Source organism: Leptinotarsa decemlineata, unplaced genomic scaffold, assembly GCF_025532065.1.
Source record: "Leptinotarsa decemlineata unplaced genomic scaffold, Ldec_3_MD MMD2_tig00026317_RagTag_RagTag, whole genome shotgun sequence".
Lineage (NCBI taxonomy): Eukaryota > Metazoa > Arthropoda > Insecta > Coleoptera > Chrysomelidae > Leptinotarsa > Leptinotarsa decemlineata.
In genome coordinates this window covers 3,829,051-3,854,546 of record NW_027412686.1, presented here as the reverse complement: position 1 = coordinate 3,854,546, position 25,496 = coordinate 3,829,051, and the positions used below count along the sequence as shown (strand labels likewise).

At 36.2% G+C, this 25,496-nt stretch overlaps 1 protein-coding gene across 1 annotated transcript in view; it reads right to left on the bottom strand.

Moving 5' to 3' along the window:
* Window positions 1-6,550: 6,550 nt before the first annotated feature.
* The window catches only part of Cpr66D (Cuticular protein 66D), an 89,183-nt gene continuing 70,237 nt past the window's right edge, over window positions 6,551-25,496 (bottom strand). The window contains exons 4-5 of the mRNA XM_074181882.1: window positions 7,603-7,692; window positions 6,551-6,716 (exon numbers count right to left, since the gene is read on the bottom strand). Coding sequence (XP_074037983.1) covers window positions 6,645-6,716; window positions 7,603-7,692 — 162 coding nt within the window. The 3' untranslated portion in view covers window positions 6,551-6,644. The remainder of the gene's footprint in view (window positions 6,717-7,602; window positions 7,693-25,496) is intronic.

The window sequence follows — 25,496 nt, the reverse complement described above, 5'->3', positions numbered from 1 at the left end:
CACTCGTAATAAAACATTCATATCACGATTTATAGTTTTTGTTGTGAATACCATAAAGAATGTTTTTGATTAACTAATAGTCCACTGAACCAGCATCTATTATGAAAATCATTGTCACAAATGTTTTGGTAACAGCATTAATTGATTTATTTTCTGAAATTGGAATATTAGTGTCATCAGCATACATGACAATTTTTCGAGAATTGGGAAATGAGTACACCATTCAATTGAAAATGGAACAAGTACCAAGATTAAGCTTTGAGGGACACCAGAATTCACAATTTTTTCTGTTGATCTCTTTCCATCTAATACTACAATTTGTTGCCTTTTTCTGAGATAAGTTGCATCCCATTCATTCACGACTCCTCGTACACCAATGCGATACATCTTGTCCAACAAAAACTCATCGAATGCAACAAACACAATGCCCATTGCTTGTGCAATGGGATTGTGTTTGTCGTTAAGAGAGTCGTATATGTCTGTACAAAAATCGCCTATTGCGGTTGATGTTGATTTGTTTTGTCTGAAACCGTTATGAACAATTAAATAATGGGTGGTGGTGATTTAAGAATTTGTTGATACGAATATTATATGCCATTTCAATTATTTTTGCTATTTGACTCTGCAAGCAAACATAAAGGTATTTTGTAACATCATCTTTTGATCCCTCATTTTTGAAAATTGGTTTCGATTTGGAAACCTCAAGAACCGTTACTGATAAAAATAATTACACAAATTATCGTTGGCAATTTATTACCACAATCTATTATGTAATCATATAACGATACTAATTACGTAATTTTTTTTCAGTATAGAAAATGTAAAAGTCACACAATTTATTTAGTAAAATTTCACAGTAAAAAAGATTTGCAATTTGAAATTACACCACAAATAAGGTTATTATAAACGATATATTGTGGAAATTTTCAGTAATAATAGCATGGTTTTACCATCAAATCTGTAATCTTACTATACCCTTCATATAATTGTACATTACTCGAATTGGATTTTTTTTCTGAACATGAGGAATAATACAATATGGGAACTGTATCTTTACCATGCGAAATTTCGAATTCCTTTGTAAATTTCCATTATACATATTAGGGTAGGCATATGTAAAAATACATGGTAATATTAGAATGTAGAATTACAAGGTATTATTACGTTTTTGTTGTAAAACTACAAGGTATTTCATGGTTATTACATATTAAAATCCGAAACCATTACAAAAATATTTATCAAAACAAACAATTAACATAAAATAAATATTTCAAATAAACAAATAAAAATAAATAGGTACTCATTTTCAAACTGAATAATGTAAGGAACGATAAAAACTAACACAATAATGTTACAAATATTAAATGCTATAAAAAGGGGAACTGAAAATGTATTCAAGGGAAGAACCAGTTATTTAATTTGTTGACATATCTAATAAAATTCGAAACTAAAAATTATAACTACCGTACTAGTAAATGGGTTTAATTATAAAAATTAATTTTCAAGATTGTCAACAAAAGATGATACGATTCTAGTGTTAATAGCAAATAGCCGTTCAATTATCATTTTTATGTATCACAAGGAAGATTTCAATTCCATTTATTAATGTTGCTTGAAAAATACTAAAAGATAAATTTATTCTTGTATAAATTTAAATACTAACAACCATATATTATCAAAAGTTTATATTACATTTTGAATTGGCTATAAATTTTGATCCTAAGTTCGAATTCCTCAAATTATTATTATTTCATTCACTTGGTACATAAAGATGATAATTTTACAATTAATTGCTTTTCTGTGAGTAGACATAGTTTCTAGATCTTCATTTTATTTGCAATGAATGATTATTAAATTTCAACATATAATTCAAAACTTTCTTCTTTGTCTGAGTAACCTTTCCTCTACTCTTGGAACCAGCATCAGGATGAATTTTGAGATACATCCTCTGTAGGAGCTCGAAGGTTGCTTGGAGTTTTGGAGGATATTTCAAATTAAGAATGAAATATAATGAAAACGCAACTTTTATAGCTTCCATAAATGTTCCATATCCTTGCAAATCAATGTTCTCTCTTTCCACAAAAACAAAGAAGATTTCATTTTCTTGTGCAACACCTTAAATGAAAAAATAAATAGGTTTCTCATGAATAATTATATGAATAATGATATGTAAATGTCGAGAACTATTTTTAGGATTTTATAAGGGCTGATGATTGAGTAGTTGAAGAGTATGAATGTACAGTGTGTGTATGGAAAGGGAAGTATTTTTCAGAGATATTTCTTTCTTTGAAGGCGGTTGTTTTGAATGATTTTTTTTTGATTTTGTGTCTAGTAGAAGCTGACTAGAAGGAAAGGTGATTTTCGTATAATTGAATGTTCAATTAAACATAATTGTTTCGGATGGACTTCTTCTACCGGTTTTTTGTATGTGAATATCTATCGTATGTATGAATTACACATCCTAATGAAGAGTTCAATTCATTATTTTCAATTTTAATTTTTCTTTTTTCATTTGGAGGTTCCTATCTTCTGTCTTCGTCTTTGTTCCCAGAAAGTATACTATCATGGAAATTTCAACCCCATACTATATACCGATACAACAATAAATAAAAGAAAAGTAAAGATCAAATTGGTGATATAAACTTCTGAAGGTCATTAGAAATGGACAACGAGAAATCTGGGTTGTAGAGGGAGTACAAAATGTTCATTGTGGTATAATGGTTGAGAATGAATTGGAGCCAAGAAAAAATGAAAACTCATTTTACCTACTGCCACAATGCTTGGAGTCAGAGGTAAATCATCATTATGTATATCGGACATTGTCTGGAATAAATAAATATTAATAAATAGGATAGTAGATTTTACTTTTATATCCCCACCTTTGATACTAGAAAGAAGTCCTCGATACTTTCTCCGAAGTACTGGGCTATATATGTGACATTTTATTGAATCATCAGCAACTACTTCCTTCTCGACACTAGCACTGGAAGTGTTATGAGATTTTTTAAACCATAAAGATTTGATTAGAGTATTCTCTCATAGGGAACAAATATGTCACAAGTTTTATTCTGCTCCAACTCTTGTGTTCCTATTATTTCAGAAAGAAGACCAGAAACGCAATTATAAAATGCTTTCAACTCCTTACCGATGAAATATATGTTTTCTAAATCATGTTCTATAAAAATATATTTGATTTGACACAAATGGTAAGAAGCAAATTGATCTTTATGAATACATAAATACATTCTCGGTTTATAGGATATACCCCTTAATATAACATTCCCACTAATGAATGCTAATTTGGAGATATATACACCTATTAAAGTTTTCCAGTAATTAGGAAAATTTGATAACAAAAAAACTTCAATATTTTTGGCATCAACTTTGTTTGAGTATAAGTTTTTATTGGAAGTGGAATTGTAGGCATGCAAAAATTGATGTTTCATAGCCAACGATTTCAAAATATTTTTAAAATTAGGAGATGTCTCAAAGGCCCACATTTTTTTATCAAATTTGGATAGTGGAGTAAAAAATTATGCTTTGGTCTAAGAGGGATATGTGGAAAATAACGTACCCTCAGATCCATATATTCTTCAATCAAACCATTTAAGAGACATATTTGTTGATTATAAATTCGCAAAGCCATCAAAATATTTACTATACTACGCAAAGTTAAAATCATTCTCCGAATGTTACAATTTTCTAGCAGATGTATTTTTTCGTACATCACGAAAGGTAGAGTGTTAATGAAAAATAGAATTTGTGAAGCGCTACCGACTATTTTCTCGCCCCTTTTTATTGTAGGTAAACACACTCGTTCATATTCAAATTTGAGCATGGTATATTTCTCATTTATAAAATCAAATGTAATAAGTTTTTTAGAAATAAAATAAGACAAAGAATACATCAAGTCATACGCAGATATTCCTTCTAAAATATCATGGGCGAAGCACGGTGGTAACCCTTCTGCAACATGAAAATATCGTAGACTATTCATGGGTGAATTGAATTTTATACCCCTGTAAACATCACCGAGGGTAAGTGCATAATTAACATCAACATCATAAGATTTTTTATTTCTTGATTCATAAACTTGTGAATAAGAACAATTTTTTAAATTATCAACATAACACCATCTACAAAAAAAAGAATTTGTTCTGAAACTTTCTACAAATCCACCTATTTGATGGCTTCCAAGGTTGTCTCCTATTATTACTGCTAATCTACCTCTGAAATTTACATTCTTTACATTTATGCCTTCTTCTTCTAAGAACTTCAAATCAGAGATGAGTTTATCCAATATTTTAGAATATCCAAATTTTTTAAAATCTCTGTCGAAACACGAAGCTACTTAATTTATTTGCTCCGTTTGAGTTCCTTGCCAAGGAAAAAGATTAGCAAGTGTCATATAAATTCCTACAAGTTTATATTTTTTCCGAGCAGAACCCAAAGGATTGCATATTTCAAATGCATCTTGATATAGTATTACTTTTATTGAAAAACGATTTCCATCAATTGCGTCATTCTGTTTGAATATATCTCCATCTGAAATATCTTCAAATAAATTTTTTTGATTAGAAGAAGTCTCCATTACTTGTTTGAAAATATTCTCATTTTCCAGAAGAACTTTCAATGTTTCTAGAATAGGTACATAAAAATAAAAGCTATTTGAAGATATATTGTCAGAAGAGAGAACAACTTTTATAGGTTCCACAAAATTAAAATTATCTTTATAATATTTCTTTCTCATATAATTTGTTCGCAATAATCCGCTATTTTCATTATGAGCGAATTTGAATAATGTATCTGACAACAAGTTATTTTGTATATTGAAACCATTTTCATTGAAATTATGTATCATATAATTTGTATTTAGCTGATCTATATCAGAAAATCCATCAATTAATGTTTGTAATGATTTATCACATAAAAAAAATTTACTCTGTAATATGACATACATGTTCGCCAGCAACTGCACTCCTAATTTTTCAATTTCAACTCTGGAGCAATTTGAGTCTTCTGAGTTATTAATAGGTGCCGGCACTTCTTGTATATCAGTCTGATTTATATCACTTCTTTCAATTTGTGAATCAATGCTGAAAACGGTTCTGTTTCGATTCCTATGATTACGGAAAACATGTGATCTGAAGCTTCTGATATTAGAAAAAATTGTATTTATATTACATATTACAGAAAGAGGACAGCTTACTCTAACATTAGGTTCTTTGAAATGACTGTATAAATGTTTTTTGTTCAATGTAGCAAAATTACAACCAGCAACATTACAATTATTATTATTGTGTGAATTTCCCTCTCGAATTCCAACACTACTACTTTTCTTATAATTATGTGACCCGAATACATGTTGCCTGTAACCTGTATACGATTTTAAAATGACGCCACAGCCATTTCGGCGACAAATAAATTCAACACTTGGCCAATTTCTATGAACATAATAGTGAATATCATATTTTCTGATGGTGTGACAATGGAATGTACACAAATTACATTTGAACATCTTTGTTGTTTTCATATAAACAAAATATATGTACTTACTGAGACATTCGATGAAATCAATAATTAGCAACAAACTTTATGATAAATTCTTAAATTCTAACCTATACGCAACAACCGCAACGTAACTGCTGACCATTATAATCAAAAATCGAGTGTGGCCTGGCAAATGGGGGATGCGCGCGCACTAGAATAACGACTTTTTTCCGAGTTTATTATGGAATTCTCCACAACAAATTCTTCAATATTACACGATTAGTAATGACTTTTATTAAGATTTATATTTTTACGTTGAAGAAGTCAAGCGATGAAAATTCCTGTATTGATGTTGGAAATACATAATTACAAAATATTTACTGGTTATTTACAATGTACTACTACAGAACTAATAAAGTGTGTTAACATAATACAATATTATAAACGGAAACTTAGTAAAGTACTATGACTTTTTCCAGGATAAATATTGAATCAATATTTTTACCAAATAGAACATGCAAAATTGAAGAATAATTTGTGAAAAGTACATAGCATATGTAAACTTACCATATCAAAATAGAAATAATACTGGGCTTTAGGATTTATGCGTTAAACATCACGAAAAATTATGATTCCTTAATATATACCGTGAAATTTACAGAATGCATCACGAAATTTTACTCACATTTTTTGCAGTATGGGTGCCGCCCCAAAATTACTGTGTATTGGCCAAGTGAAAGCGATGTTGTAGTGATATTTGGAGGTGATATAAAAGTTATTGAATTTCGCATTCATATTCAATGAATTAAATGTGTCTCACCATGTTTCTTTCTATAGCGAAGTTTCAAAACTATGAATCCAAAAATAACAGGGTACCAGGAGAACTGAATTTTTGTATACTCGTGAAGTATTAAATCTAGCTCTGATTTTCTGGTCTTCGAATATACAAATGAAAATTTCTTTCATCTTAGAGATTCAAAACACTCATTTGGAGAAAATTAAATGTGTCAAATAGAAATACACTCGGTATGTGACCTCAAAAACAGGTTTTACAAAAAACAGATAGAAAAAAAATTTATTCGATATTCCATCCCTACAGTCTCAATGGATTCTCAATACTTGAGTATAAATATATGTTATTCATAAATTAATCATTATTGATATTGGTAGATGATATTGGATTGCTGCCTTTGGTCTTGTTGAGCTTGTCTCTGAGTTGGGACTTCCTGAAAGAAAAAGATCGTTAATACCAACCATCAAAGCAAACAATATACAGTTGGGACGTAAATAGTCTCTCACCCCTCCTTAAGGTTAGAACGGGGTCAGATATCAGAGTCAGATAAAATATTTGTAACGAAGAATCATTTTCAGTGTGACATCATTCGTCGACGACAGTTGGAGATACTGGGATTCACAAGCATCTATGGTCACTTTATGTTGGCAATTTTTAATAGGATGAAATATATTTCATGAAAAAGTTTTCCATTCGATTATGATTCATCATTCAGTCAATTCCAATCAAGAAGCCTTCTACTTGAATCAAATTTGCATTTTCCTGCGATTTGCATTTTAATTGTTCCGTATTCATTTTCCTACATTTTTCAATTCATTCTATTTTTCAATTCAGTTCGATGATATCCATGGCTAGGTATTCATGAATACTGATTTGGTAACACTAAACAATTTTCTTGAGTTTCGGTTTTCCTGACGAATTTCATTCATTTGTTTTAGTAATCTACACTTCAATTTATTCTAATGGAAAAATAGACCAATTTTGCTCTTATACATGGACTGAAAGTCTTATTTCAAAAATGTTTGTTGCATGTGAATATGTTCAAAATACAAAAAAAAATGTTTTTTTTTTCGATAGCAACGATGCCATATCCAATAAAAAGTAAAAGCTATTCACATTGTCCTAACGTTTGAAACTGAGAATATTTTGTTCTTATAAATTATGTTTTGCCAAAACAAGCTTCTCCCAATCACCAGAAATGCAATACTCTTCTAAACGAGTGTTTCACCAACCAAAATTGCATCTTTAGTAGATAAAATTTTCTCCATGAAGTTTTTTTATCTTCTGAGTAACAATTAAAAACAAAAAGAATTTTTTACCTGTTCATATTGGTGCTGTCTTGGAGTACTTTGGAATTGTGGTAATGGTTTTGGAATTTTCACTACAATGTCGGTAGGTTGTCTAGTGACCTGTAAAAAAATATCGATCAGATGCAATTCCATGATGGCAAAGGTGATGACATAAAATTTATCTGTAGTGCTAGATATCATTATTTGAAACAATACTAACATAACAACATATATATAGACGAGAGACAAATCTCAAACCTTTCTTCGAAGAACGATTTGAGACTTGTCTTCCTTCTAAAGATACTTTCACGGGAAGTATTCAAGTGTTTTGACACAGTTTATTTCACCTAGAGCGGTACATATCAGAAATACACAACGGACTGTGGCTACTTATCGTATTGTGAACCGCTACTTTCGCACAGGCACCGCTCTTAGAGCGCCTCAATGATTTTCCTGTAGTGCTTGAGTTTCACCCTTTAAAAAAAATATACCGTCACCAATAGCAAAATGATATATTTTTATAATACTGTCCTATTCTTTACTCGCAGAAGTTTTCATATTTTTGAATTATCTGAAGTAAAACCTAGTTTCTTACCTAAACGTATCCACATCAGAGATCACTCGTCCTCAATAATAATATATATTTATTCACTAGAACAAATGACGTCTCCAAGGCGTTCCACAGAGTTTGGCATCAAGGACTACTGGCCAAAGTGAGCGATTTCGGATACTCAAAACCAATGGTAAGATTAATTCAGTCTTTTCTAGCTGACAGGCGATGCCGATGCAGAGTAGGAGACGAACTATCAACAATTCGACTACTGGATGCAGGGGTCCCGCAAGGAGCAGTCCTTTCGCCGCACCTCTTCTCCATATACACAAGAAGTGGGCCAACCCGTGGAAGATCAGCATAAACCCTGACAAGAGTCAGGCGATACTGTTCACCCGCAGGTTTGTACAACCGGAAGGCAATGTCACCTCCAACGGACAAGAGATTCCGTGGACCATTTCAGTCTCATTTACGGCAGATAATTGGAATGGCTAGACACGCCACACAACGACTAGCACCTATCATAGGACGCAGAAGCAACATGGGGTTGAAAGTGAAGTTGCTAATGATCAAAACCGTCCTCATGCCTATAATACTGTATGCCTGCACTGCCTGGGGCCAGTGCGCACAGACATACAGGAAGAAGATACAGTCGTTAATGAACGCGAGCGTAAGGGCCGCCGAAGCCCGCCGTACTATACCCAAATAGATACATATACAGAGACTTAGACCAGGACACGCAATATGTGGACGTGTATATGAGAAAACACGCAGAAAGCGTGTTCGATAGAATCAGATCGCACAACAACCCAGCGCTACGCGATCTACACGATGCGTTGAACATGAATGACCCCAGATTCCGAGAAAGGGACGAACATCCAAGGCCGACCAAGCAGAATCAACGACCGCCCCAACGAGTCGCCGTCAGGCGACTCCGGTAAGCATACTAATCAGATTTTCTTTCAGCAAGTTCATCGCAGAACAACTCGACCGCGATCCAATTATCCTTAGATTCACTGAGGAACGCCCGACGTTAACAACAATAGTCGTCGGTTAGTTTTTGGGGGCCCCCATGCAAAAATTCAGTTAGGAATAGTCAGACACAACATTTTTAGCGATCGCGGAAGAATAGCACCTAAAGGCTGACTTTCGACCAAAAGAGGTCAGATGTCAATCTTGCTGAAGTGCCCATCAGCAAGTTGAGGATCGCTCGGAGAGCGGGGGTGAATAGAGTGGAGTAGTAGGTTCTCCTAGCTGGGGGGGAAGCTTCTACTTCAGGGCACTCAACCCGGGAGGGGGCATGGGGAACGAGGAAATTATATAATACATAATAATTCAAGCAGGTAAGTAAATGGTTTTGATGATATTTTTGTATATAATTCACATAGTATTATATCATGAAATGAAATATAAATGAATAAATATGAGTGACAATCCACAAAAACATATGCTTGTCGTGGAACAATGAAAGAAAATAATGATAGTGAATAATAAAGGATAGAGGTGTATACGTTTTGACGAAAGTTCAATTACCGTATACATATACAGAGTATATTTTGACGAGTTAACGCGATCTATATATAGAAAACCCAAAGTAGGGCGATTCTGAAAATTGATAGGATAGATTAAGAACTAATGGAGAATTCAATTGAAGTATTTTCGTTGAGGTGAAGTTTCGGGTTTCACCGGAAGTGACGTCATCTTTGTTATTTTCAATGGCACACCCTGTGTTTCACCTCATTTTTGAATTCTTCCCATGATTTAGATTCTAACTCATGCATCATACCCTATACCCAAAATGAACCTTTTTCGAGTTATTCGATTTTTTTTTAGAAGTGACGGATGCAGCCTCTCGAACATTCGCCATTTTCTTGTAAATTAACGTTTTCGAAACTATGCAGCTAGTTATAATTGAAGGTTGAACGGATCACGCATCATTTTCACGTCCACTGAATAATCCACAGAGGGCGCAAAAATTAGGGTCCAATAAGTGAATGAGAAAAATTAAAAATAAAAAATAAAAATAGGAACCCCCATTTTTTTCCTCAAGGTTGAATTCTATTATGAAAATGAGCCCTTGTTATGATACACTTCTCTTTACCCTATGGTGATATTCCGCAATACAAGTTATTATCACGCGAGGATTTACGTTTTTAGCCCCCAATTTTAACCGATGAAATTTCTTTGTTCCCTAATTTCCATTGAATATCTCATGAAAAATAATCCCATATTGAAAAAAATCATGATTAGAATAAACAACAATTTCAAATTTAGTTTCAATGCTAAACAAGAACATGTGACACTTTTTTCAACCGCTTATTTTATTGCAACAAATGTTCCAATACATTGCCTCCAACTTCTAAGCATTTTTCACTTTTCCGTATGACGTCTCCTACAGATCGTCTTATCATGTCCGGTGGAATAGAGTTGAAAGCAGTACGAACACACTGATGAAAATCTTCTTTTATTGTTAACGTGTGAGAATACACTTCGTTTTTTATATAACCCCAAATAAAAAAATTCATTGGAGTTAAATCGCGCAATCGCGGTGGCCATAATTGAGGACCATCGGTTCCAAACCACTGGTCGTAATAAGTTTCTTTTAAATACATCTTCATCATCCTATGATTATGTGGATGTTCTCCATCATGTTGATACCACATTTTTCGATGGTCAGCGAGCGTCAGTTTTTCCAAATGATCCGTATAGTGATTTTTTCAAATATCTAGCTATCGTTCACCTGAAAATAAAAATACCTGTTGGCCTGTTATATATTTTCTAGATGCTATGAATGTTTATCACATAGCTACCTTGATGCCATTTTCTTGAGTGATGTATTTTAATTTTTTTTTAAATCAATGAAACAATAAAATTCCGATACTTTTCAACTAACCATTTAAATTTTTGTCATAGAAGTGAAGCATCACTATTGCATCGTCTTTAACATCGCAGTAAACATTGAAATTCCAACGGTCTTGAAATTGACGTTCCCGAACTGAATGCGGGTTTGTATCGCTCCAGTAGTGGGAATTCCGCTTGTTGAATATCCCATTTTTGGTGAATTTTGCTTCGTCGCTTCATATAATACTCCTCAAAAATTGGTCGTTTTCTTGATTTTTCATAATGAATAACTCCGCAAAGTTAATTCTTCTCTCATAATCGAATAGCTTCAGGCCATGGACTAAAGTATGAGAATACGGATGCCATTTATGTTTTGCTAACATTCTCTGCATGGACATTTTATTCAATCCCAAATCTCGTGCCGCATCTTTCAAAGATGCTTCTGGAAAAGCAGTGAAGTACCCAAGCACTGTAATCGCATTATCTTCATTGTCAACCACCGTTTGAGTTTTGATAATTTTTCTTTCGAATGATCCAAAGTTCGTAAGTTTGAAGATTAATCTTCTAATGATATTTGGAGATGGTTTCAGTTATTCTGGATACCTTGTAACACAAGCATCACATGTTCTTGTTAATACCTCATTGCATTCTCCATGAATCACCAATAAGTTAAAGAAATCGTGATTATTATAACCAGCACGAGCCATATTATACCTTCTGAGAGCACGAATCCGATGATAAACAACTTTATTTCATTTGTCACCAAACATTGTGTTGAAAGATAGACAACAGCCTACTGGAAATATCAACATTTCGAGAAAGTATGTACATATATTGAAATATCTCCAAATATCTCAGTTATCACGATTCACTAGCTGCATATTTTTAAAAATGTTAATTTACATAAAAATGACGTATGTTCAGAAGGCTGCATCTGTCACTTTTTCTAAAAAAACTCGAATAACTCGAAAACGGTTCATTTTGGATATAGAGTATGATACATTAGTCAGAATCTAAATCATGGAAAGAATTCAAATATGAGGTGAAATACAAGGTGTGCCCTTAAAAATATCACTTCCAGTGAGACCCGAAACGTTGCCTCACTGATAATATTTCAGTTGAATTCTTCATTAGTGATTCACCCATCCTAACAATTTTCAGAATCGCCCTACTCTCAGTTTTCTATATATAGATTGCGTTAACTCGTCAAGATAGACCCTGTACATACATACATATACACACATAAATATATATCAATGAAGCTATTTGAGATTTATAGTATACTTTTTCATTGAAGAAAACTTAGTCTACAATGAAAACGAAGAACTCTGTAGAACAATATTTTGGTTGTATTGTATTATTTCAGTAATTATTATTTGAATCGATCAGTTGATGGGTGAATGATCTAGGAAGCTTTGAAATCCAATTTTTCAGTTCTTTCTTGAATAGGCTCAGCGAGTTGATTGTTTTTAGTTCACCGCGAACTGTATTGTATACTCTGGTTTTGAGGAAATATGATGAACGTTTGGATATTGTTTTAGAGACGAAAGGCACTGCGAGGTGGTCATCTCCTTTCCGAGTATTATATATGCGCACATAGTAATTTTCAGATCCTTCTTTTTTCTGCGTCACTGTCAAGAGGTTCAAAAATAATTGTTTAGTATATGAAACTTTTACTAGTTGATAAATTTCATCACTGCAATATAATCGATCTTTCGAGTATATTATCTTTAGTATCCATTTCTGGACTACGTCAAGCCCGTTCATTTGATTATTGTAGGCACATCCCCAAGCTATTATTCCGTAACTCAATGAGCGACAGTTTTTCCAAATGAATTTTTGCACAAAACCCTAATGAACAAAATATAAACCATTTCATATAAAAATCTTCAGGTAATACATAGTAGAAAAAATATTATGCATCTTGATAAGTTGTCCGTTCGTTACATGTGACGCTATGAAATACATGATTGGGAATTGATGTGTCGGCTGTGACAACCTACCACATACCATTCATCAATATCCATATTGAAACACTTTATTAAACTTTTGAACAGTACAATATTGGTGCTTACAGACTTGACACTCGTCAGACATGAGTTTATTCCATGTTAGAATTTCCTTCGATTCCCATGTATTTCATTCTGTGACATCAAGATATAAAGATGAAATCTGAACACTACCTGAAATTTTGAACAACGTCATATACGAGTATAGTTCTTCTGTGATGGATTTGGTAGTACGAGTTCTGATTTTCCACAATGTACAGATAGTGAAATAGAAACTTTGAATAGGAAGAATAAACAGCTGTCAATCCTTATCCTTATCACGATAACTCAAATCCTTCAGTCTTCAACTGAACATAGAAATTTTTTTTCAGGTACTACTACAAGTATACTAGCTTCAGTATTTTATCAATTGAATCAATACATCGTGATATTTTAATGTGTGAAATCTGTTGGATCAGTGATTTCGTAAATATTTTTTACTCATGATTATTTTTGTCTAGTTTCATTTGCGAAGATCAGATTCATTCTTTAGATAATCTCGGAACGTTTTCAAATTTGTTCTCATTTTGCTGCGTTTGTGGTTATCTTTCTCATTTTTGTCAACTTCAGAATGTTCTCTCCTCCACTTCCCCTTTCTTTCCATTTGCTTCAGTTATTATTTCATTCAGAAATTTCGAATTAATTTTCACTATGGTGAAATGAATTCCGTGGTTTGGAAATTGAAGATTTTCTTTATTTTTGCCTTATTTAAGAATTCATTGTATAATAACCTTAGTGATCCATGTACACGTTATCCTTTGTGGATCTTCTGTGTGTTTATTCACTTGCATTCTTAAATAATGAATTGAAAGTGTATGTATCGATTCTTTGGTAACTAACTAATATTATTATTATAAATATTGCTCTAGTTCTTCAAAGGAACAACGCCCCGTCAGTTGTAAACCAAAAAAGACAGATATATATCAATGGAGAATTTTTAGTACATACCCAATCGATCACGGTATTCCGATCGTGAGTCGGGCGCACTACCACCGCGGCCAATTCCACAACTCATATATGAGGTGGAATTTATGTACATATGAAACCTCACTATGTGAGGTCTTATGAATATATGTCCATACATTCCATTTCGAAATATTTATTTTCTTATACGCGAGACAATTGGTTGAAATTGAATAGAACTAGCCGATACTTGATGAAAATCCATTTTAAAACTCATTATTACAGTTTATTGTATGATTTTTCACTATGAAGGGTTTTGAAAAAACCGCGACACGTGTTTCGCTGTACAATAGTTATACGATTGAGAAAGCTATTGTGAAGAGAAACACGTGACGCGGTTTTAATAAAACCCTTTAATGAAAATAATACAATTTTCTGTAATAATGTTTTCATTCATGATTGAGAAAGCTATTGTATAGCGAAACACGTGTCGCGGTTCTTGGAGAATCCTTCATAACGTAAATCATGAAATAAATTGTTTCAATGAGTTACAATTTGTTGTCTTTGAAGCAATAGCTGGAATGCAATAACCACTACAAGATTCCGGTCAACAATGCCTAGCTCGTCAAAACAAAAAAAAAACACAATAATGATAATACTGTACTTTTTCTGATTGACTCGGTCGTTACTTGATGAAGGTCGATAGTGACTTCATAAACTACACCTTACGATTTTATCTCCACAAACTTTATGTACCGCTCTTGGTGTGCCAAGTCACTTGAACACTTTCCGTGAAAGTATCTACAGAAGAGAGACAAATCCTCAAACTTTCTTCGATGTTCCAGGCTATCAAGGTTGCACGTGATGATCGCGTCTCCAATCAGGCGGATGACTCTTTTCTGGATGAAATCCATCAACTTCAGGGTATGTTTGGGAGCATAGCTCCATACATGAGAATAATACTCTGAAGGTCTGATCTGAGCTTTATATAGCATCAAAAGTTGCTAAGGTGTGTACAGTTTTCAGTTTTGGAACACTGTTCCAAGCTTTTGAGAAGCAGCCTTTGCAATTCCAGTGACATGATTGTGCTAAGACATATTTTTTTATAAACTACAACTCACGATTTGATCTCTTGTAATATATATGTATAATATACCCTGTATATATTCCTATATGAATGTCATGCGCATGTATTGGTTAAGTGGGAGTTTTCACACTCGGACATGGAACGAGTGGCTTTTGATTTTGTATCGAGACAGCTGATTTTTATATATGTTTCAATATTTAATAAACGAGTTATTCGGGCTACTTTATTTATTGTTATACAGAATCCACGACAGAAAGTTCCGTACACCACATCTCCACAAAGTTTATTCAAAAAATATATTACGACATGTTTCGCTAACACACTAGCTCCTTCAAATTCAAATTACTGTTGGAGAAGTTACTGTGTTAGCGAAATATGTCATGATATATTTTTCAAATAAAGTTTGTGGATATCAACTCATGAGTTGTAGTTTATGAAATTACTATGGATCTTCATCAAATAACGGCCGAATCAATCAGAAAAAAAAACACGTCATATTGGTGTCAATTTTCATCCCCAAACAAACTTATTGAAGCAGAAAGCGGAATTGTCCAACCTGATATTGTTATATCCGGTTCGGAGACATTCATCTTCTTGGAAAAAATCAATGCCAGTAACATTGAATTGAACCTGGTCATTTCCACCCCAATTCGAAATCACTTCTAGATCCTCATTAAGATATGCAACCTCCTGCTGCCGGTCAAGATATGCTTCCGTAGCTGATGTCCTGGAATCCAAATGGAATGACGAAACAGGTGTAATGTCATCATCGAAGGAATATATTGGATTCTTGTTTTTTCCAATAAGTCGTTGATATACAATAAAAATAGAGTTGAAGACAATATGGATCCCTGGGGAACGCCAGCGTTGATGGTAAATGTATCCAGAGATATCCATCGACGGCCACTTGCAGGTAAAGTTCTTTCCGGAAGTCGGAGAGTCACATACAAAAATGATCCGACAAGTAATAGTATCAAAATTTGGCAAGCAAACCCTCATGCCACACACGATCAAATGCCTTAGAATTATCAAGGGCAACAGCTCTTGATTCTACATGTTTCTTGATTGCCTGATTCCAAATCTGAGTGACATACGATTGAAGGTCGCCTGTTGATTTTTGTTTCCGAAAGCCATAATGCTGTTGAAGCCTTCCAAATATATGAAACATTTCCAAATAATCCGTATCATATCATATAATCATACCTTCAACGAAGATTTCGAAATTTTACGCATTGAAAATTAAGATTTGGAGCTGAATAATTTGAAAGCAATAGCAATTTCACTGAATGACCAAATGGATTCAGATAGATCACCATTATTGAACTTGTTTTCTTAATAACCGATGAAGTATTATAATTGTGAAATTGATATAATATGCTCTAGGTGATCATAATTGAGGATGTACCTACGGTATATAGAATTTCAGTAGGTGCTTTAGGTATATGAATAAGTACCTGCAAAGGCAGTTTCAATTGTGATTACGTAGAGTGTATGAATATTAGAGTAAAGAATGAACTATTAATACGTTATTTACTACGAAAAAGCTACTGTGTCAGTGAAACATGATGACATTTTTCGAAAATGAAGTTTGTGAATCTCAAATCGTAAGGTGTAGTTTATGAATATAATTAGGTTATTCCGTTATTTATAACGAATTTTTTCAATGTCCAAGCATAAACAAAATTCAGTTCAGTAACTGCATTATTCTTGCACCAATATCATATACTATAAGAATTGTCTCATCATTCCAGATTCACGAAACGTCCACAAAATTGAAAATAGTGCATATTCACATATCTTTCGGCTCCAATACAAGAAAAATATAATAAATTATTGGTGTTTCGGGAAAAATAACCTCGTGAAAGAGTAAAAGCCTCTATGCTATTTTGGCATGAATATTCGGTTCGGGAGTTAACAGAATTTGTAGGGACATTTTATGTTCGAGGCGAATTTTTATTGAGGTAAATGTGAAAGGTTTCGATGAAATGGGGCGAGATATTTTTATAGACGGTTTTCGCCACCATAAAAGTAAATGCAGAATGCCACAGTGTGTCGGAACCAAATACTGAATTACAGTAGTTTTTTTGAAAGCAAATGTATGGATGTTTCACATAGTATCACAGTATCAAACAACATCTATCCAATTTATGGAAAATTTCGATTTCCACTTTCACCAGTTTGATGAAGAAAAATAAAGGATAAAAATATGAAAAATATTACGAAAGAAACAAAGTTTTCTTTTTTATCACTCATACACTATACATATTTCTCACATTTTAGTTATATTATTTATACTCCTTGTAATATTTTGAAGCTGACTGCATAAAACAGGCAAAATCTCATAGCACATTCAACATGTCATATTTATTCATGTATTTATTATTCAAACAGGCCTACAAAACTTCCTTACGTTAATAAGAAAAACATAAATATAAATTTAAATTGATACATTTTTATGGCTTTCAGTCTAATTTCTAATACATGCTCAATTGAAGTTTCTTATGTACTGTGTAACGAATTTTTTTAAAGCATTCAATGAAACTGTCCAATCTATATCCATCAATAAATTGAGTGTATTGGCTAGTCGCAACATGATCAAACTAGTTTACAGCCAATTTACGACTGTAATGCCAAAGACAGTTAATTTTTGGTCCCTAAATGCGAAAATGATAGTAACAATTTCCAAACATTTAATGAACACAACATTCCAAATTTGCTTTTCCCCTAAATTGAGAAAATTGTTTAAAATCTGGCGTCTAAAATAAGTTTAAAAGCCGTTCTGCACCATAATGGTAACAAAAGACCCCCTATTCCTTTTGCACATGCAGTTGCCATGGAGGATACACAAGAAAGTATGTCATTTATTCGAAATGCAGTAAGTTATAATACGTCTAAGTGGCATATATGTGGTGACCTCAAGTCATAGGTCTTCAGGGCGGATTTAGGAAGTTTTGCTGTTTTCTTTGCCTTTGGAATAGTAGGACAACACAGAATCATTATCTAGCCATCATCCGTGTTAGAAATCACACATTAAAAGGTAAGGCCTTGTTAGTCCTCAGCTCGCACAAGTTTCTCAACTTCTGATAGTTGTCGTTCGTATGGGGATGACAGCTGAATAACGGAAAACATATTTTAAACAGAACAGAATAGCCTCCGAGAGATAAATATATTCCAGATCAAGCTAACGTGAAGAATATACCTCATGTTTTGTTACCTCCGTTACAAATTAAACTGAGATGAATGAAAAATTTTGTAAAAGCATCAGACAAATAAGGTGATGCGTTCAAATATCTTAAACACGTTTTTACAAAATTAAGTGATGCAAAGCTCAAGAAAGGTATATTTGTTGGATCACAAATTAGAAAACTACTAAGTGATCAACAATTTGATCAAAAACTAAGTAACGTTGAATTAGCTATGTGGAGTTCTTTCAAAAGAACTGTTTCGGAGTTTTTAGGGAATAAGGAAGTAGAAAATTACGAAACACTTGTAGAAGAACTACTTGAAAACTACTACAAGATGGGATGTCGCATCTCTCTTAAAATCCATTTCATGCACTCCCATTTGAATTTTTTCCCAGAAGATGTAGGTGCTGTCAATGACGAACAAGGGAAAAGGTTCCACCAAGACATACAAACAATGGAGCAACGTCACCAAGGCAGACGGGATGCAGCAATGATGGTTGATTATTGTTGGTTCCTTATGAATGGAAACGATGAAACATATAAACAAAAGTCAACATTTGCAAAAAGGTTATGCACAAAAGACTTCATTTGGATGTTCATGTGTATAGTAAATGAAGTCTGTTATCCTCAAAATATAGTTTTTTTTTCGTATTTTGATCTTATATTTCCCTATATGTAAACATTTTTTCATAAAATAAAAATAACTATGACTCAAAATCTTCACGTGATGGAAAATTTTTGATGTTGAAGTCGCAGTCAGGATAGATCAAAGATAAATTATCATATAGCTCAAATTTCACATTAAATGACTTTTCCATAAAGAAATATTCACAGTAAAGCCTAATTGAAATAAAATACAAATCGAGAATAATTTCAATGCTCGGATCCTCTGATGCTATCTCACATCGGAATGGCATCGAGCAGAAGAGACTAGCCAAAGAAGCACGATGAATCTACCCACTTAACAGAGCTGGGGAAGGAGATATGATAGTTGAAATTTTGCTGGATTTCGTGTTGATGGAATTCATTCGGGTGAATCGGGTGTACCTCAAGGTTTCATTCTGGAACCACTGCTTTTCAATATGTTTGATGTTATCAGAATCTTCAATCATTGTAACGCCCATCTGTACGCTGAGGACAGAAAATTGTGATGAAGCTCATTCAACGAGCATACGCCTCTATCAAAGTGATATATGGGAGCAAACATTATCCCACTAGGAAGGTGAAAATGCAGATGTTCTATATGGTGCATAAATGACTGATTTATGTCAACTTGATATTCAAACTGTTCAGAATTCATATTTACTTCCGATCTTTGAAGAAGAAGGCAAGGTATTTCGCACACATTAAAACTAGCTGGGTGGCTAAATATAGAGAGTAGAAGGTTACTGCATGCTAATGTTTTGTTTCATAAAATAGTAACAACGAAAAAATTACCTTATCTATAATATAAAATAACATAGAAAACTGATGTACAGAACGTAGAGGCAAGATGCCTACCAATGATGAAGACGAACTATTTTAATTTTCCACCGGAGTTTGCGCTGGTAAGGTCCTGTATCCCGAAGCCACGATACATTCGGGAAGGCGCGCCAGCATCATCAACCAACGACGAATTATTATTATTGATATGTTCACCGCAGTTTGCGCTGGACAGGCCCTAGCCCTGAAGCCCCGATACATTTGGGAAATCGCGCCAGCATTATCAACCAGTGACCATTCCCCACACCGTGGGGTATGTGATCATTGGGTCCGAGGATCATGTATCCTGAGTTAGCGCAGTTAGCCAAGAATGACAACCTTCTGCTTCTATCCTAATGAGATTTCTGCCTTGGTGTGGCAAGCCGTTATGATTTTGAGATTTGAAAGTGGAGAGGGCATCATTCCACCAAGGACTCCAGTAATCAGAACAACTATTTCGACAGAGTGGTCGGGGTAGAGTCTGGGATCTGGACGCGTCCAGGAAGGGGTCAGCTTTGCTAAGGCTGCATTCAACGGTGCCAGCAGTTCTGCGAAGCCCACCCCTTCTCAACCTGGGCCCTCTCCTCAGACGCAGGGGGTTTTAGACATCTGTTTCGCACTGGATTTGATGAAAAAGTTGTTCGTGCAATTCCCCGTGTATAGAAAATGTTCACGGTGAATACTGACGTGATAACCGGAACTGCCAATGTCTAGACAACCAACATTGCCTAGGTCCCTGAAGATAGTTTTTTGGAATGCTAATGGCATTCGTACTAAAAAACTTGACTTTGAGAACTTTTTAATTGAAAATAACATCGATGTGGCTCTAGTCCAGGAGATACATCTGAGGAACGAACCTATTGTCATTCCAAATTGCAGATTCTTTCACAGAGAACATGTTGGACGTGCTGGAGGGGAAGTTGGCATTTTTGTCAATCGATCCCTTCAGTGTGTTCAATGCGACATTGACACTGCCCGATTACACGGAACTGAGGCTGTAGGTGTCGAAATTCAACTGAGTAGGGGTTGTCACAGAATAATCTCGGTCTACAATCTCCCTGAATCACTGGATGAACTGCTGATGGGAAGCGACAATTGCTGCTGGTGACTTTAACGCCAAGCACAGACTATGGAGCAGAGCCACTAATCGAAACGGCCAAGCGCTTCAGGCGCACGTTGACAGACATGAATATCCTGTGCCGAGACCAAATGAGCCTACGTACTATCGCGGGCAGACTAGGCCTGACGTACTAGACATCGCGCTTCTCAGAAATGTCTCTCTGACTAGCGAAATTTAAGTCCTGTCGAAACTGGATTCCGATCATAATCCAGTAATCCTGGTATTGGGCGATGATCTTCCTTCCCCTGATTATCGCATGAAATCTAAGATGGACTGGGATGTCTCCACAGCCCAGCTGGGAGAGATGCGCGCCCCTCCTGAGGTACTCGAATCTCTCGACGAACTCAACGCAGCAGTCGAACGTTTCGAGTTTTCTGTGAATGAAGCGTTTCGAACGGCCACCTCCAGGGAGGAGTGGAGGTGGAGCTATAATGAGTTTCCCCCTCGTATCAAAGCCTTGATACGAGAGACGAGAGATATATCGTCTGAGAAGGCTGAGAAGGCGGCAAATAGGATGGCCAACCAAGTCAAGCAGGCCATCATTGATCATCGAAACGAAAGGTGGGAAGAACTTTTGGAATCCTTCGAACTTGAGAGTGACGAGCTTTGGCGAGTCACTCGAAGGCTCAAGGAGAAGAAGACTGCTCTCTCACCCATTCACGGAGAACACGGAGTGTGCTACTTCCCCGCTGACAAAGCGTTAGCCTTTGCTGACACGATGGAACGTCAGATTCAGCTTAACGTTGACGACGACGACGACGACATCGACCGCGATATGCTCTTGGAAGACCGGGTTCACCAAATCCTCAGATGAGATGACGACGACAACATCCGTTCAGCTTCTGTGGAAAAGTTGAAGGGATACATCAGGGCCGCAAAGGCCAAGAAAGCCTCACGGATCGACTCAATAACTAACAAGTTGTTGAAGAGGCTCCCGGACAATTACGTCGAATGTTTACTGAACATCATAAACAGTTCGCTGGCCTTCAGACACTTCCCCAGAAGGTGGAAGCATGCGATTGTCGTCATGATCCCAAAATAGGGTCAGAACCCGCTGTTCCCACAGAACTATCGCCCGATCAGTCTAGTCTCGTCGGCGGCTAAGCTGGCTGAAAGAGTTGTTCTCCAAAGGCTCAACGAAGAAGTTGAGGACCGAAATGTTCTGCCTGATGAAAAATGTGGCTTCAGGAGAGAACACTCCACTGAGTTACAGGCTCTAAGGCTGGTCGAATACACCATCAAAGAGCTTAATTCCAACAAATAAGTGCACATTGTGCTACTTGACATCTCGAAGGCCTTCGACCGTGTTTGGCACGAAGGTCTTCTCCACAAATTAAACGCGTTCGACCTGCCTCGGGGCCTCATCCGGTGGATTGGGTCTTTCCTGAAAGACAGAACACTTCAGATAAGAGTAGAGGGATCAGTCTGATAACAGAGAGATCCTTGCTGGAGTGTCACAGGGGGCCGTGCTCTCTCCGACGTTGTACTCACTTTACATCAGTGACCTTCCGAGGCCCGAGCGTGTGAAGATATCTCTGTATGCCGATGATACGACTCTCCTCTCATCTTCCATGGGTCGAGAGCTCGGCGTCGTCTACATGCAACGTGCATTGGACGACCTCGAGCGCTGGTACCTTGATTGGAAGATCTGAGTGAACACGGAAAAGACTCAGACGTTAACCATGGGAAGACTGAAATCTTCTCCGGCCAGAAAAGTGAGAATCGCTGGAAGGGAGATTAACTGGCAAGCGCGGGTAAAGTACCTCGGCCTTCTAATAGACCATAGGCTCACTTAGAATCCGCACATAATGAGCGTCAAATCAAATATCGAGGGTCGGATAGCACGTCTGTACCCTCTGATCAACAGAAGATATAAAATGAGTCTTAAGAACAAGATTACCATCTATAATACGATGTTCAAGCCTGTCATCATCATGTATGCTTCAGGTGTCTGGGGACAAGCGGCGAAATATAATATCTCCATTCTGGAGGTAATGCAAAACAAGTTGATGAGGATGATTGTGAATGCTTCTTGGTTCGTGCGGAATGAAGCCAGCCGCAGAGATTTGCAGCTGCCTTCCATTCGGCAGTCCATTCAGTTGAGGAGTCAGAGAGTTTTTAATGGAGCAGGAACTACTTGCTGCGGAGAGAGTTCTTCACTGCTGTTACCTCTTGTGGCGTTGTTTCATACTAAGGTGAGTATACGTCTCTCCGGAATCCAAATGGTTCGTTCGTATGATGTTTCCATCTACGAACTGCACATCCTCTCCGTAGTCTCCGCATCGTCCTCTTTTGAGATGAACCATTGCACATTTTCTATCCCAAAAGTTGTACCGATAGCTCTTCAACCACCCTCAAGGACTGATGGAAATTCTTTACTCCAGAGGCACAAATTTTCAGATCATCCATATAAAACAAATGATTGACCTTCTGCCACCTGTTTCCGTGGGTACCACAGTTATACCCTCGAGTATTTCTGTGTACAAGGGATAATGGCAATAGTGAGATACAGTAGAAAAGGGCACTGGGAGAATCGTCCTAAAATACACCTCTTCTGGAAGTGACCCACCCTGTTTGGGTGTCATACTGCGCTAGGGCTGGAGTTCTCGTAGAACCTTAAGTTTACCCCAATACTTCTCGCTTGACTCACTAGTGACTTTTAGGCAGTCACAAGCATTTGTATTATATCAAGGCAGTGCTGTTTGGTGGCCAGCAGCACGCCTTGACCCAAAGTGTGATGGATACGTCATAGTTTGGTAGCTATTCGTCGCATTGCGAGTGTAAAAGGCCTGTTGGCCGCCCTGTAATCCATCACACATTAGATATAAAACGCGTGTTGTCTCGTCGACGTGATCTTAGACTTCATCTTGTGTACCCGCCGTTCAGTTTTCTGAACTGCAAGGCCGGGATATCGTTCTTCCGATTTGGAAAGCGATTGGACGATGCCCCTTCCATGATTCTCAGGAACCAAGTTTTGAGTCTACCGGGTTTTAATCCTGTAGACCCACGACCGGCGCGGCAGAAATAATAATGTTTTCCTTCCCAGGTGCTCCTAGGCTACCGGTCCAGTCTTGCACCAGTTGGCCGGGTAAGTGGTCGCGCAACTCACCAAAGACCTCAGATATCAGTGACCATCCCTGCTCTTTTTTTTCACCGTAGTGTGCACTGGTCAGGCCCTATCCCCCGAAGCCCCGATACATTCGGGAGGGCGTGCCAGCATTATCAACCAATGACCACTCCCCACACCATGAGGTAAGTGATCTTTGGGTCCGAAAATCATGCCCGGAGCAAGCGCAGTGAGCCAAGAATGACAGACAGACTTCTGCATGTGTGCGGCTGAGATTTCTGCCTTAGTGCGGCAAACCGGTATGACTTTAAGATTCGAGAGTAGAGAGGGTATCATTCCACCAAGGATTCCAGTAATCAGAACAATCATCATGACAGAGCGATCTGGATAGAGTTCGCGGAGTTCGAAGAGAAAATATCGATATTTTATCCAATTATCCTCATCTTTTCTGACAATATTTGTCTCGCCAGGAACTGAAAACTTCTCAAAAAATATTGTTTTGCTCTGGTGGTCAAGAGAGATCATGCTTATTAGCTTGTATGAGCCTGAGGGTGGGGAACGAATACTTTCAATAAATTCGGCACTTCTCGTTCCCCACAACGGTTTTAATATCCCCCGGAGCCTAGGGTGTCTCGTCAATACCGTAAGAGTGCCATAGATGGTAATATAGCACTCTTACGCTAGTTGCACACACACCGATTTTGGACGGCCAGTTTAAAATCGGCCGATATTTTATTGGTGGCGGGTGCTTGCACACTCACTGGATTTTTATCGGTAAAACAATCAGTTGCTTTGTTGTCGTAATCAGCACGCACTACCAAAACGAAATTAATGCGTAGTAACTTCAATTTCACCGAGCATTCGAGACTGGAATGGTCGGTAAAAAAACCGGTGAATATGCAAGATTGTATTTAGTCATGTACGCCACTACTTCCCGGTACTGCCGGCGATACAGTGGCAGTGGACGGCTGCTCACCGGTATTTTACCGACGACGATCACCGGTCGGCGTGTGTGCAAGGTCCCGTTGCCACATGTGGTTCACTATTGGAATTTGGACGACCTGTATAAAATCGGCCGTCCACAATCGGTGTGTGTGGAATTAGCCTTAGGGCTCCTAGGCCGGTCTTGCACCAGTTGCCCGGGTAAGTGGTCACGCAACTCACTAAATACCTCAGGTATCAGTGGTCATCCCTGCTCATTTATCATTATCAATATCATCATTATTTTCATTATTATAGAATATGATATTTCGGTTTCAAGAAAAAATACTTTTTACGAATATTACTCGAGAACAAGTACAAACATCACTTCGAAAATGTTCCGTTGTTGGATTTTTACTAACAAAACTATGTTCAATATACATAAAATTGTCTATCTATCGGATGTGAAACAAAATAATTCAAATAAATGAAAATTTTCAAAACCAAGAGGCTAATCAATGATAGAAATCATAAATAAAAACAGAAAGATACCTCCAAAAAAACTTATATACCTCTAATAAAAGTTCAAGTCATTGTCTATCTAACATAACGAGACATTTTAAATTAATGACGACTTTCAATAATCCGCAAAACCAATATAAATTTACTCTCTTAAACCCACAGAAGTTCTGTACTAGATGTCGAATTCATAATCTTTTCAATGGTGTGATCGATAACATA